The 15,506-nt window shown below is 33.8% G+C and overlaps 2 protein-coding genes across 2 annotated transcripts; both read left to right on the top strand.

Moving 5' to 3' along the window:
- Positions 1–955: 955 nt before the first annotated feature.
- On the top strand, positions 956–5,194 carry BHLH121 (basic helix-loop-helix (bHLH) DNA-binding superfamily protein). Its single transcript, XM_059600872.2, has 6 exons — positions 956–1,231; positions 1,727–1,848; positions 2,665–2,792; positions 2,888–3,346; positions 3,442–3,632; positions 4,798–5,194. The coding sequence occupies exons 1-5, from the start codon at positions 1,143–1,145 to the stop codon at positions 3,592–3,594; spliced, it is 951 nt and encodes a 316-aa protein (XP_059456855.2). The 5' UTR covers positions 956–1,142; the 3' UTR covers positions 3,595–3,632; positions 4,798–5,194.
- A 5,303-nt stretch (positions 5,195–10,497) lies between these two features.
- On the top strand, positions 10,498–15,112 carry TIM (triosephosphate isomerase). Its single transcript, XM_059578104.2, has 9 exons — positions 10,498–10,774; positions 11,685–11,711; positions 11,916–11,985; positions 12,267–12,390; positions 13,395–13,479; positions 13,594–13,726; positions 13,844–14,017; positions 14,574–14,656; positions 14,777–15,112. The coding sequence occupies exons 1-9, from the start codon at positions 10,589–10,591 to the stop codon at positions 14,831–14,833; spliced, it is 939 nt and encodes a 312-aa protein (XP_059434087.2). The 5' UTR covers positions 10,498–10,588; the 3' UTR covers positions 14,834–15,112.
- Positions 15,113–15,506: the final 394 nt, after the last annotated feature.

Below are 15,506 nucleotides of genomic sequence, written 5' to 3'. Positions count from 1 at the left end.
TTTTAAATATGCCCCCATCTGGTTAATTACAGTCAATTAATTAACAATAATATGTCATGTTAGACCAATCAATTAATGTTAAATAACTCTTGATTGGCATGTTATGTGTTAACTATACATGTCTCGTGTCATAATTATTTTAAATTACAAATATACCATAAATAAATAATTTGCTTTTAACTTTAAAAAAAATAATAATTATTTAAGATATATTTGTAATTTAAAGTAGTTGTATCACTTGATAATTACAGTTGGCACATTATATATCAAATGAGAGTCACGTGGTATTAATTAATTAGTCTGATTTAAAAAAAAATGACAAAAAAAATAATAATCTAGCATCTCTCTAATTAATTAGATACTAAATTGACATATGGACTTATTTAATACAAAATAAGAACTTAGGATAAACACACATACCCTCTCAAATTACCAATTGTATCAATATTCACTATAAATTATCAAAAAATATCAATATCTCCAAGTTTTTTTTTTTTTTTTTGAAAAAAAAAAACCCTTAAAATACATAAAACTTTAAAATTTAATTTAATTAAAAAAAATCAATGATTTATTTTGACTGTATATTTGATAGGGACAAATTGTAAAATTGGTCATCGTGGTTTATCTAATTTGCAATTAAATCATTGTGGTATCAAAATAAACTCAAAAGTCCTTGAAGTATGTTACAAAAATAATTTAGTCTCTATAGCTAAATTCCGTTCACTAGCTTATCAAATTTTGATAATTTGAAACGTTATAATAAATAAAATTATGACACTTATTGCATTTAAGTCAATCTCACATTAATAAGTTTATTAGATTAGTGAGCAGAATTTGATTAGAGGAACTTTTTTTTTTTCAACGTATCTCGAAAATCTCTGAGTTGATTTTGATACCGTTAATTGTGAATTATCAGTACAACATATTTTTTCATTTTTCCCTATTTGATAAAAGACAAGTCGCTTGGGTGGACTGCGACCAAGCGTGGGAACCGGAAAGCAAAGCAAGAATCACGACGCAACTCGTGTAGCAGATAAGCCATTCGCTCGTGGACTTCTGTGATAACAACGCCGTCCGACCAAGCACTTCGGAGGCAGCTTTCTTCCGCCGCCAAAAAGGAAAAGGGTTTTAGAAAAGCCGTAATGGATTTCATTCAAACCCCGTCAGCCCCAACTCCACCACCCCCTCCAAACCCGCGCGTTCTCTCCACTCGCTCCCAACCCTGTTCCAGGTTCGTATCAATTCTGGGTTTCAAGAATTTGGGCTTTGTTCGTAGCTTTTAATGTGGTTTCTATACTTTGATGTGGTAACAGTACATTGAAGTTAGTCCTCCACAATCACTGTTTCCTAGTCCAGTGGGAGTGCTTTTATTGTTGTTGTAGACTTGTAGTGTTGCTAAGGACTTTTGGTTCTTGTTGTTATTATGCTTTGTTTGAATTGAATCACAAAAATTTACCCGTTTAGATTGGGTTTGACCCCACGATTTTGCACCCGAAAAGCCAATTTTTAAGCAAAATCACGGAAAGTGTCTAATTCTGGAATGCTTTGAAAGAAATAGCGGTATGAAAACTCGAAAAAATTCACGTTTTCGGATTTGCAGGCAAGGGGGTGTTTTAAAAAATGAATGATTTTAAACGTCAAATCGCAATTTTGTTGCTTATTGTTATTGAGAAAGCTATATTTTTTTTCAAACCGCGCGTTTTGAAAGTTATATTTATATTTGCAGCCAAATGCCTGAAGTGGAGCTCAAGGATTGCAAATCCGCAAGGAAAATGCAGAAAGCTGGCCAAGAGAAACTGCGGAGGTGTCGAGTAAACGAGCAGTTTGTCGAGTTGGGAAATGCTGTAGGTAATAATACTACTCCCTTTTATTCTTTAATGCCACCCTAATATGCATTGACAGTTAAACATTTCTCTAAATCCCATGTAAATAGTAGAAGCATAACATGTTATTTGAGCTGTTTTGGTGCATTCTTAGTGTGTCATGATTCATGGGTTCGATTTGTCATCAAGGGGCATAAATTATAAACTACTATTGTATTATGCATTGGATAAGGACATAAGGTTGAAAACAATGCCGCAAATTATTTGAGCTTTGCACTTGTTGCCTAAATTTAGGGGTTCTAAACTCGATGAAGAGTTTCTCGAGTTCACAATTTGAAATATTCGAATATTGCCATCCAGACTGCCTTGGAGCTATCGTATTAACATGGAAAGCTTGATTTAGTAATTTATTCATAATTTATTCATCATATGTTTGAATGATGTAGGGTAGCAATCTGTCAAGTCCTAAACTATATTGGACACTTATCGGCCATTACACCATTCTAAGCTAGATTTAGAGGCTGTATATGAAATGTGAATGACTACTTTTTGGGCGTAGTTAGTTAATTCACCATGCTCAAATGATGATAGAGTAATTAGATTTTAGAAATCGACAGCTGAAGCTGTTTAAGGTTTGTACTGAATCTGTTAATTATGCTTATAGTAAGGTATAATTTTTAGCTAGATTTATGGGAGGTTCATTTTTGTTTGATAAACTTAGTACAGGCCAAGTGTTTAGTTGCTTTTGCCTGTAATTTCTTTGAGCGCATATATGTGGTGGTCATGTACGTTTTGGCCAGAAGCATGAAACTGACTTGGACGTGGTGACTTTAAAATGCAGATCCTACTAGGCCCAAAAATGATAAAGCAACCATTCTGGTTGATGCAGTTCAATTGCTGAAGGACCTCACGAATCAAATTGACAAACTCAAATCTGAGTATACTACACTAATGGAAGAATCACGTGAGGTAATCCTTTTATCTTTTGTCTTGAGGGCTAGTTCAGTGTGCTGTGTTGCTTATTTAGTAAGGTATTAAAGTCACTTAATTTTGTCGAAATACAGTTGACACAGGAGAAAAATGATCTCAGAGAAGAGAAGGCATCTCTTAAATCTGATATTGAGAACCTTAATATTCAATATCAGCAGAGACTCAGGGGAATGTACCCATGGGGTGCTATGGATCACACCATTGTCATGGCCCCACCATCTTATCAATTTCCGATGCCAATGCCGATGCCTCCAGGGCCATTTCCAGTGCATCCATCTATGCAGCCATACCCCTTCTTTGGAAATCAGATTCCTGGGGTCATTCCTAACCCCTGTTCAACTTTTATTCCATATGTAACTCCGAATACCATGGTCGAACAACAATCCACCCAGCACGTATCTTCACTTGTGCATCTAGGCAAACAAGACTCCAAAAACAAGTCATCTGGGGAGAGCAATACTGAAAAAAGAGAGGATTCCAATGATGTTACTACAGACCTGGAGTTGAAGACTCCTGGATCTACTGAAGATCAGGTCTGTTGTTGCCTTTTAGATCGATATGTGAGCATTTCAGAGATCATTAACTATCTTGTTAGGATATAATTGATACAAATGTAAGTATGTAACAGGATTTGTCGCCAGTAAGAAAAATTTCTAAGAAGCGTTCGAGGAAAGAAAACAGTGCTACTAATGGGAGTTCTTCAAGTAGGTGTTCTTCATCACGTAGCATACAAGATAGCTCATCTGGTGGCATGATTGGTGGTGGAAAGCCTGACGGCTGAAAAATGGGAAAGACTTGAACAAGAACAGAGAAAACCAGGTTTTATCCCATTTCTTCATATCATATCGCTAATTTATTATGTAGTTCTGTCTGCTATTGTTTTGTTTGATTCCAAAGTCTTAGCAGCACACCAACCCTCTTTGACCCCCCCTTCCCCTAAAAAAGAAGACACATAAAATGTTGTCCGGTCACACCCACAAGCAAGAAATTAATTTGTACATAATACAAATGGACATATAAGTTTATCGTAGATCAGCAAGAGTAGCTACATTAACCGTAAGAGGAAGAGTAAAAAATTTAACTATGTATCAATGGGGTTACAACAATCTCAACATCACTTTCTCTCTCCGATACAACTGTTGCAGCACACATTTTCCTCATAACATATACATTAGGAAGCCCTAAAAAGAATTTGGGCAGGGCGCTCCCTTGAACCCCACGAAAAGTTTTCCAAATACTAGAGCTCCAGCGAAGGCTACTTTCCAGTGCTTAAAGAAGCCCAGTCCAAAATACAAGACCACCTAACAACAAAAAAGAAAAGATTTTTATGATCTCGAACTCACTGGCAGAGGGAGGGAAGGTGGCTGGGGCCATGGCTACCTGGAATTTTTGGGGGAAAAAAACTATTGAAGAGTTTCAAGTCCAAAGCAAAGACTCTAGGAGTTGGCAATTAAAAATTTCCAAGAAAGTACATTTGTTTGAAATTGGTGCTTACTGAATGGATTGTTTTCAATAAAGTTTCACAATGTCTGCTAACTCTTCTGGTTTCAACCTTTACTATATATAGAACAAACATTTTGGGTTATGAATAACGTTAAGATTAGACTGTGCAACAAGATAGAGGATGACTTTCTTATAAATTATTTAGTTATCTACATCGAGAAAGAAATCGCATAAAATTTTAGCAGAAAGATGTTGATAGATTATTTATACTCTCTAAAACATCATCTGAAACCCCACTATTATGAGAAATTTATGAATTTTTTGTGTTCTTTTTTGTATACATCTACATCCAAGTTGACTAGATATACTTTCATATACTTCTCTTTAGTCCTATGGTAATATTTATATATAAATAATCCCGTTTCATTAGTCAAACTCCCCAAAAAGAAAAACCTTGGTTCCATAACTGCTCTAACTGTTTTTAAGTCACTTTTTATTATCTGATATTCTTCTGAACTGAATTCCTTCCAAACTAATGCAGGCAGAAACGAAGTATCTTTTTAAAACAATTTTGAAGATGGGTTTTTTTTGGCCATGCATCACCTTGCATGAAGGCCACAAATATGGCGGGTGGATCGGGTGGTGTATAATGCTATTGTCCACTTCTTCTGGGCAAAGGGAAGCGCTTTAAAGCTTTGTTTGTTTGAGGATGAAAACAACGGCAGGTTGGGGGTGTTTTGCGGGGGTGTATAATCCATTTGTGTACATTAATAACAAAAATAACCAACGGTAGTTTGTAGAAAGTAACTTTTTTTGTGTAAAAGTTTGTATTTATAATTTATTTTTGTTGTAAATGAAGGTCTTAATGCTTAACCAAGACTATTTGTTTAGTTATTTAACATTTTAACTTGGGGTTTGTGTGGATCATACAAACAATAGCCCTTCTTTGTTGTTTATTTTATTTTATTTTATTTTATTTTTTTAGTGCAAAGACGCAATTCAAGTATACAAGAAATATACAATAGATACAACTAACCAGACATATTAAGGTAGTCAAAGGCAGCATTTCAATAATAAAAGAGTAAAGTCCCCAAATGATAGTTCAATCCGCTGGAGATCACGTTTCATGAGGTGGAAGTTGAATCGCGAAAGAGACTAGATTGTATTTGTATCCAACCAGACGGCTAATTATTATGGGTATGGGCACAATGAAAATGTCCAGTAGAGGCCTGCAAGTAGAGGCGGCTATTGATTGGAAGATGGGCTTCTCTAATAAGGTCTCGAATGAACACCAAAAAAGCAGTTAGTGCACGGATGCTACAACAACTACGTTTCCAATCACAGAATTGCTATATTCCAATATCATTTAGATTTTTTTGGTGTCAGTTGGAAATTCTTATGTAAAGAAGCTCATAAAAGACAAAAGATGTGGTTGCTATGGTGATCTTGTATAAGATTGAGATATTAACAGTTTGGCTATTAATTTGGGCAATAATTGTAAGACAGTTGACCGAGCAGGTCTCAACACAAAAACTTATGGCAATTTCTTGCAAAAACTTTAATCGATACAAAATTTTGTTTCGAGTGATGAGAGAACACAACTTATTGAATACGAGCGGTTACGGTTAGCGGTTAACCGCCTTAGCAATTAATAGATTTCACTAACCGCTAACCGTTAACCGCTAGACGGTTAACGGTTAGTGAAATAGATAACCGCCCGCTAACCGCTTTTTTAAAATTGAGCCTTTTTTTTGGCTTTTTGGGATTTTTTTCATGGCTTTTCGGGCCTTTTTGGGTTTTTTTTTTGGGCATTTTTTTACTCTTTTTATTTTTATTTTTTATTTTTAGTGACTTCTTGGGCTCAATTGCTGTAAAAATAGCCCATATTAAAAAATCAAAAATATTTGACCCAAAATTTACATTTACTTGTACTTTAAAAAATTTTCCTTAAATATTAAATCAAAACCGGTTAACTTTTTTTTAAAAAAAAAAAAAAAACAAAACAAAACAAAACAACCTATAAAAAAAAAAAAAAAAAAAAAATTCAACACAACATATAAAAAAAAATTCAGAATTCAGACAAATGTTACAACATATAATGATAATACATTAATACTTAAATTGTATTTATAAGTAATACATTGGTAATTGTTTAATCCAATGTCAATTACTTAATTTGATATTATACGAATGATATCATCATTGTACATTAATAATATGATTCACTTGAAGTCTTGAATAAAGTATTTGAATTGTCATTGAATCATATGATTAAATATTGATATTATACATTTATATTATTCATATGCATATGTAAACTTATATAGACTTATAACATATATAGACTTATAAGTTTATAACATACATTGGAAATAAATCTCTAGATATTTAATTGTTGTATTAGTATGAATTGGTATACTTATGAGTTATGTCATATTATACATGTATAATTTGTTATCATATAATCAAATGATTTAATGATCAATTGATCATGTGATATAATCATATAAATTATAGTGATAATATATTAATACTCAAATTGTGATTTAATTATTTTTTAAAAAAATTGCGATTTAATCATCAAGTGATTATATGATATAATTATATAAATTATAGTAATAATATATTAATGCTCAAATTGTGATTTAATCATTTTTTTAAAAAAAAATTGTGATTTAATGATCAAATGATTATGTTATATGTATAAATATTTTTATAATTATAATTATAAAAATATATTATATAAAAAGGCGGTTAGCGGTTACAGTTAGTAAACCTAATAACCGCTAGGCGGTTATAGCGGTTAGCGGTTATAACGGTTAGCGAGCATTAACGGTTACAAATTGTGGACGTGGTAATTATCCTGTTAGTCATTAAAATATTGACGGTTATGTAGTAGTTCACATACAGTGGCGGAGCCAGCGATTTTATATTGGGGGTGCCGTTAAATTTTTTTTGGCGTCCTACAAATTTTCTTCAGCCTAAAAATTTGGTAATTCACACAATATATGTATCACAAAAAATATCTATAAAAGTTCATAAATATGTGCTCAAATTAATATATTAAAAATGTAACATGACTACACTATATTAAAAATATAGAAATACAAAAAAAAAAAAAAAAAAAAAAAAGTGTTTAGAACTGCATTTTACGGTCTTTTAAAAGTACAAAATCATCAAATATCGAATCTAAATCGAAGCTCTCAGCAATTTCTCTTTCAATATAGAGAACTAAACTATTTGCAAGAAAAACTATAGCATAAAACTACAAAAGTGACTGAGAAGCCGGGGAGGAGGAGACGAGCAGTTACATGTGAATCTGTGATAGAAAGAACAGAAAATGAAGAGACTAGAGAGAGTCTAAGAGAGAGCGTCTTAGAAATTTTTTTTTTTTTTTTTTGGTGCGGAAGAAGGGTTGCCGTGGGTTAAATTGGGGTGCAAGAGAAGTGTTGCTGTGTTTTGGGTAATGGGTATGTAGGTAAAATTGTAAAAAAGAATTTTATTTTTATTTTTTATTTTGAGGGTTTGAGAAAAAAAAAAAAAAAATTTCAAATCCCACGGCACCCCCAAGGGGTAACGTGGCTCCGCCACTGTTCACATAACACATACTATATTTATAAGCTAACATGACAGTTTACCTAACACGCACTACAACAATTACTAAAGTGTGGATCGACTTGTGGTAATATACGCTGCACTCATTTCTTTAAAATGTGAATTACCACGTGAACTTGTAAAATAATTGCAATGAAAGCCGTAGTGCCGAATTTTTTTTCTAAATATTTTATAAGATTATTTGTAAATAAAATATTTGTCTTTTTTTTGTTACTCCATAGTCCAACCGGGGTCTTCCTAATCCTATGCTATAAACTTCTTGTCTAGTAGATGCATGATATGAAATTGTAACGTGCTCATTGCCTAGTGGCTCAAATTGTTTAGTTGTAACATATTAATCAATTAGAATTTAGAGGATAGGGTTTGGTGGGGCACCTACCCATCAGCAACCTTGATTCTTTGTTGTGAAGGCAACTTAATTAGTTAGGTATGGTATTAATTATCTACTTAAACAAATATTTGTGCCTCTCTAATGGCAAACGTTTCCTAATCATTTTCTCATTAACAAAGTAATATTTTTTTTCTTTCAAAAATTTATTAAAAAACAGATATCAATTTGATAAACAGAGCTTAACGAAACGATTCACTGACTAAGTTTTTGTCGAGCTTTTGTTGTTATGTGGACCAAACAAAATTTTGGAAAAACCTAGGATGGTCAAATTGGGTTTTATTTTGGATACGATGGATTGGATTTGTAAGATACCTGTACGGTCAGTGGAGGCCTTCACCACAGATTCTCATGAAGATGCACGCCACTATATCCACATCCTTCCTCTTCCTTTTTGTTGAACCACGTGGCAAGATTATCCTACCGGTAGAAAAGAACATACATGTATTGGCCAAAGAATGACGTCTTCGAACGACGCCGTTGGACTTTGTGCTTCATGCACGGATAGAGCGAGACTACCTTGCCAAAATGTCTTCTCGTTGAACGACAGCGACAACCACAACCGCGACTGTCTTTGATATCATCATCGCCTTTCAAGCGCGTTAAAGACACTTGCTTCTTCTTTTTTTTTAACCGACCAATTTAATTGATATTTTGGAAAAATTATACTTTACCCCCTAAAATTTGGGACGATTTTCAATTCGATCTTTAATATTTTAATTTTATCCTAAAATTTTCATATTGCTCCTAATTTTTTTATAAATTTTTTTAAAAAAATTTTGGGGTAGCTGTAACCACCGCTTTGGCCATATGGCCATTTTTGCATCCCAATTTTTTTATATATATATAAAAAAAAAATTATGGCCAATATGAAAATTTTAGGATAAAATTGGTCAAATTGCAAAAATTTGAGAGTTTGGAGGTGCATTGTAAAAATTGAAATATTGGAGATCGAATTGAAAATTGTCCCAAACTTTAAGAGGTAAAGTATATTTTTCCTTGATATTTATTATTGTTATTTTACATGACATTTATTATGTTTATAAATTCATGTAGCAGTCATTTTTCATAAAATATAGTTTCAAAAAGAGATTATAATAAAAGTTAAAGAAATCCAAATATTTTTCTATAGAAAATGCTGATTTAATTGATACTAACATATCATTATCAAAATAATATTTGGGGAATTCAACATGGCCGAATCCACTAAGCAAAAGCTGTTCACTTTTTTATTTTATTTTATCAAATCTGACTCTAATTTGTCAAATAAAATCAACATCAAAATTAAAATATGCAAAAAAAAAAAAAGGCAGAAAATATAATAGAGAGATAAAAAGAAGTAGAGGAAGAAGAAAACCAACAATGTATGATGTATATGTCACTTCAATTCTCAATATCCTTCAGTTTTGTACTTGTTAGGTGAGAGTGACACAACCAAAGGTCCAAAACCCATGATTATATTTACTGCTGCACCACAAATCCACAGTAAAATAATTTCACCTGAAAATCTGCAATCCAAAATCCATCCCCCACCTACCAACCCTCTCAAACTTTCAATCTGTCCATCTCATTGTTCTATTTAAAAATTCAATAGAGAATATCAATATGTATTTTTTATATTTTATATTTTTATACACTTTATTTTCTTTATGCCGGGTGACTCATATCATCATATTATTGAATTTAATATAACACATTAACTGATTCCGTCGAGATTTTAACAAAAGTTATGGTAAGGACCTATTTACTATTATTATTATTTTAACGAATTATTTCTTTATTGATATAACAATCAAATGAGACAAAATGTTCCGTACAATGCTAAATATATAATTTAAAATCTTAACAACTCAAACATTATCTATGACATACACAATAACCTGTCAAACTATTATAAAACAATATCTATGAAAAATTACAGTCTTAAACAATTTCAAATCTACATCAAATTCGACGAATATGAATCACGTATCTATTTACTATTATTGAAAGCATGGTAAATTCCTAACAAATTTTTATGTGTACATAGTGAGAAATTTATGTCATTTTTTTTTTATTACACCATTGGACTATTTTGGCAAATTTTTTTTTTTGTCCGAATTTGCTGACGATCACTAGCTCTGATTTGTTCTACTCACTATCATTTCCTTCTCGCGTGTGTTTGACGCGCAGAAGGTTCGCGTGAAGCTCCATCACCAGTTACCTGCCATTTTTACCATAAAACAGAGCGAGAGCACCAAACCTTACATCTGAGAAACCAAGCAAAAGGTAACTGCTAACAACAACAACAACCCAATCCCTCACTCGCATTCTCACTGTCATAGATACGATGGCCGTGGCGTCCACTTCTCTCGCCTCCCAGCTCTCGGCGCAGTTCTCCGGCCTCCGCCGATCCTCGCCGAAGCTCGATCACTCTCAACCACAATCCTTATTCCAACACGTCCACTCCCATATCCGCCTCTCCTCCTCTCGCAAAGGCTGCCGCGGCGTCGTTTCAATGGCTGGCTCTGGCAAGGTAAGCACAGCTAAGCCTCTAAATGATCTTCTAGATCTACACTTGTACAAGTATTCTATGTTTTTTCATGTGGGTATAGCAATTGTTCTGTGTTTTTGAATTTTCTTTTAGAGTATTAATATGTGTTTGAGATGCTAGAAATGTTGAATCTTGATGAATAGATTAAGACATGAATAGGAAAAGTGGGAGAAACCAATCCTTAAATGCTCTGGAAACTCGACCAACAATGTGTAGAGCATAACCACTTGACGCTCAGGCAGCCCCAACAGACATGCTTTGGAACTTAAATTATCTTTAACAAAGGAAACCACTCTGAGAAAACTATTTGATGATGCCACAAACTATTAAGTCCTTTTGGCTCTTTTTTCTTTAGATTGGTTTATGAACCCCTGACCATAGCCACCACCTCATACCCATGGGGGATGAAGACGCCTTTTGGTCCAAAGGCCATGGCAAACCTTTGGCCTATTGTTTCGGGTTCTTTAGTGATGACTGATGAACCATGTGAACCTAAGTCTGCATTTGCTTAAATTTGTGACTAGGAGTATCTTTATTCCTCAACATTATGAACATTCATTGCATTGTTCACTTGAAGTTTAGTTAAAAAAGCTAAGCTGCCTGTAAAATGTGGTTGTTAACCGGAAGACATGTGGTTTAATTTCATTGTATTCTCTTCTTATTCATGTTTGTAGGTATATTGCATAATTTTTCCTTAATGATGATGCCACAAACTATAAGACAAAAGCATATCTCAGGAAAAGAGTCTCTACTCATGAAGTGTAGGAGTAGAATTTCTTAATTAGCTCACGCAGCGATTTTCATTACGTCCATTTTTTATGGGTTCTCAATTGTTACTGATTCTCCCGTTTGGGCATTTACTAATTGGCCTTATACTTTCTTGTGCTTGCAGTTCTTTGTTGGTGGAAACTGGAAGTGTGTAAGTTATTTTCTTTTCTTTTTCTTCTTTCTTGAAAATGTCATGTTTGATCGTCTGTACCTCAACATTGATATCTTTAATCTGCCCTTTTTTTTTTGCATTACTTCTAGTTCATTGTTTCTTGAGAATTTCAGTATTTAAGTTATGTTTGTTTATCTTGTTATTCTGTTGGGCATTGAAATGTTCATCATTTTTTTTATATAGAATGGGACAAAAGACACTATCAGCAAGCTTGTCTCTGACTTGAACAGTGCAAAATTGGAGGCTGATGTTGGTGAGATAATTTTGATCTTTGACTCGGTATATATATTTTTAAATCTCAAGTAGACTATATAATTGAGCTTCTTTCTGACCTTGCCCATGAACACTTTCAAATTTGGATTCAAAAATAATCTTGTGCGTAAAATTAAGTTTGTGAGTGTGCAAAAAGCCTCTAACAGTGAAGATATGTCCACAGGTTTTTTTGTATGATAGAAGTTTGTTTAATTTGATATTATCTTATCCAAGTCAAAGTTAGGAAGTTTATAAATTTTGATTTTATTGTGAGATGTACAGATGTTGTTGTAGCACCTCCCTTTGTTTACATCGATCAGGTGAAGAACACATTAACAGATCGGATTGAGATATCTGCTCAGAACTCTTGGGTCGGAAAGGGTGGGGCTTTCACGGGTGAAATCAGGTGAGCTTGCTCTTCCTTGCTGAGCACAAAATATTAGTTGGTTTATAGATTTTTGCTTCTCTAGATTACAATATTTGTTTAGTCTAGGAGAATTAATCTTTGTTTAGGTTGAGAGATTCTTGTAATTATCTTACCTTCAATTCCATTGACAGCTGAGTATATTCTAATTAGGCAATTCTGTGTGGAATGGTTGAAAATCTTAGGGAGTGATGACATTGCACTGCATCCCAAAATAATGTGCTTTTTGTTCCCAGTATCTGATTTCATTTTTTTTGGAGGTCACTATGACTGCTACATCTAGAAAGTTTCCTTCTTTCTTTCTTTTTTCTTTTCAAAATAAAAGTGTGAAATTCTAGTGGGTAACTGTTTAAATATGGTAAAATGTCTTGTCATCATACCGCATGGAATGCAAATGGTTCTTTCAAGATTGTAGCACCAGAATTCCAAAAGAAGAGGCCCTTCCACGAGGGTCCTGATCATTCCACCAGGGACAAAGCAGGAGTCAGCCACATATAGATGTCTTAGCTCCAAGTTGACTCATATCTCTAACAAGCCTTATCTGCTCTACCCCTCCTCCCCAGTAAAGCCAGGACAGAGAAGTTCTACTGAACATGGGTGCTGTCATACTTTCCCAATATCTAATTCATATGAGTATAATGTTATCATCACTATACTTCGTTCCATGTTACCTTCCCTAAATCCAATTTCTCACGACTCTGCAATTTAAGAATAGTGACATATCTTGTACTAGTTTTTTATTTTTTATTTTTTTCAGGGTTTAATATTTCAAATTAGGGCTTTGGATTAAGCGTCATGGGGGCACTTTCTTGTTATAATTTTCATTAGTTTGGAAGTTGTTTGAACACCTTTGCCTTTATGTCGATCCTGATGTGATCATTTACATGAAAAAGTTGTGTTTTTTTGGGTTGTATTTTTGTGCTTCAGCTCATTTTTCAATTTAATAATTTCACATATGTACCAAATTTACCATTTCAATTTTGTAGTGTGGAACAATTGAAAGATATTGGCTGCAAGTGGGTTATTCTTGGGCATTCAGAGCGGAGACATGTTATTGGTGAAGTTGATCAGGTGAAAGTTTTAACAATTATTTCAATGAGAGGTTTCCAAGAGAAGTTTATCATCAGTATTCATTTCTAATGATGCTATGGATGAAGAATTTAATTGAAGCTTTGTCAACTTCAGTTTATAGGAAAGAAAGCTGCCTATGCTTTGACTGAGGGTCTTGGAGTAATAGCTTGCATTGGGGAAAAGTTGGAAGAAAGGGAAGCCGGGAAAACTTTTGATGTCTGTTTTCAGCAACTGAAGGCTTTTGCAGGCAAGTATATTGCTGATGTTTCCTTTTCATTAAATATGCTGGCAGTGTGTGGAGTCCTGTTGCAAAAGGAAACCGCGTTGATTGTTCCATAACAGTAGTCATGTCCATTTCGTACAGATGCAGTACCTAGTTGGGATAATGTGGTTATTGCTTATGAGCCTGTATGGGCCATTGGGACTGGTAAAGTTGCATCACCTGCGCAAGCACAGGAAGTACATGCAGCTGTTCGTGACTGGCTAAAGAAGAATATCTCGGCAGAAGTTGCATCTAAAACACGAATTATTTATGGAGGTAGTTTGTTTACTGCAACTTTATTTGCATCATGGAGACCATGTTGCAAAATCAAGGATATCTAATGTTATTGTTACATGTTACTGCATTTGGAAGTTTTAGTTCTAGTACTAGACCAGGAGTTCACCTGTATGATGTTGCTTTTTTTTTGAGCTGTTGAGGCTCAGATTTTTAGTTGTATGTCACTTCATTGTTCTATGAGGTGCTGCACAAACAAGAGAAAACACGTCAAGATGTGTTATTTGACTCTACAAACTGATTAGACTAACCCTTGATGAGTTATTATAATAAGCAATGTCATCTACGGCCATATACTTTGTCTTATTGTAAGATTAGATGTACACAAGCACAGTATTGACAAATATTCCGCATGCTTTGTTATTGATACCAGAATTGGTATGGCCCTATGGGCTAACTACTTTTGGCCACTTCTGAGCAGTTTCTTTTGTTTACAACTCATCGGTTTTTCTCAGCCAATTGGAATGTTTTAGCCTTCTAGACCCTGTGATATTTGACTGCTGCTTAGAATTTAACTAAAACCAAAATTCATTTTCAGGGTCTGTAAATGGAGGCAATTCTGCTGAGCTTGCAAAACAAGAAGATATTGATGGTTTTCTGGTCGGCGGTGCTTCCTTAAAGGTATGTTTCTGTCATAACTAGTTTCCTTGAAATTTTAAGGACAAATGTTAAAATTTGCTAGGGTTTTCTCAATGATGATGCTTTATGATGATTACTACAACTTGATTTTTCTTCATGCAGGGTCCTGAGTTTGCTACTATTATCAATTCTGTAACATCCAAGAAAGTTGCTGCTTGATTATGGTGGTTTTGGCGACGAGAGCAATAATTGGAGAGAAGCTGTGTCAGTTTCAAACATAGTCTAATAAAAGTATGTGCCAGTTTTCTTGGTTGGGTTTTTGGATCATTTTCCAGCTTCGTAATTCTCATAAGGATGGAAGAATATCTTTTGTTTGTTTTCCATGGGCTACCTCTCTTCCGGGGATAACTAGAGGTATACAAAGTAATGTTTTAGTGCCATAAACAATTTATGAATGACTCATCCATATCAAGAAATCCAGTGGTATGTTTGTCGAAATTTTTGTTTTCTGTCTCCTGTTTTCTTTTCTCAAAACAAAAATGTTACTAAACAACTCAAAAATACCGAAACGGTTTTTACTTTTATGTCATATTTGAACACCTTTTCAAACCCAAAACAAAAAACATTCTCCAAGACATTAATAAACAAAGCCCTAAACTTGTATCTTGAGTTTTACTGCATGGCGTGATCTTCTTTCCAACTTTCTTTACAAATTATCCCTTCTTATGTTGAGATTTACAACTATTCTACAATTTGTTGACATGTGTTCTCATGTGATTGGAGCATATTAGAATTTTGTTTAGCAGCTAATGTAGTTTCAATCACATGATGACACGTGTTAGTAAATTATAAAAGAGTTGTAGATCTAGTATTACTTTTACTTACGGCTTGG

The sequence above is a fragment of the Corylus avellana genome, chromosome 2, assembly GCF_965113065.1.
Source record: "Corylus avellana chromosome 2, dhCorAvel1.hap1.2, whole genome shotgun sequence".
NCBI lineage: Eukaryota > Viridiplantae > Streptophyta > Magnoliopsida > Fagales > Betulaceae > Corylus > Corylus avellana.
The sequence above is the reverse complement of the archived record's forward strand: the minus strand, read 5'-3'. Positions and strand labels throughout refer to the sequence as shown.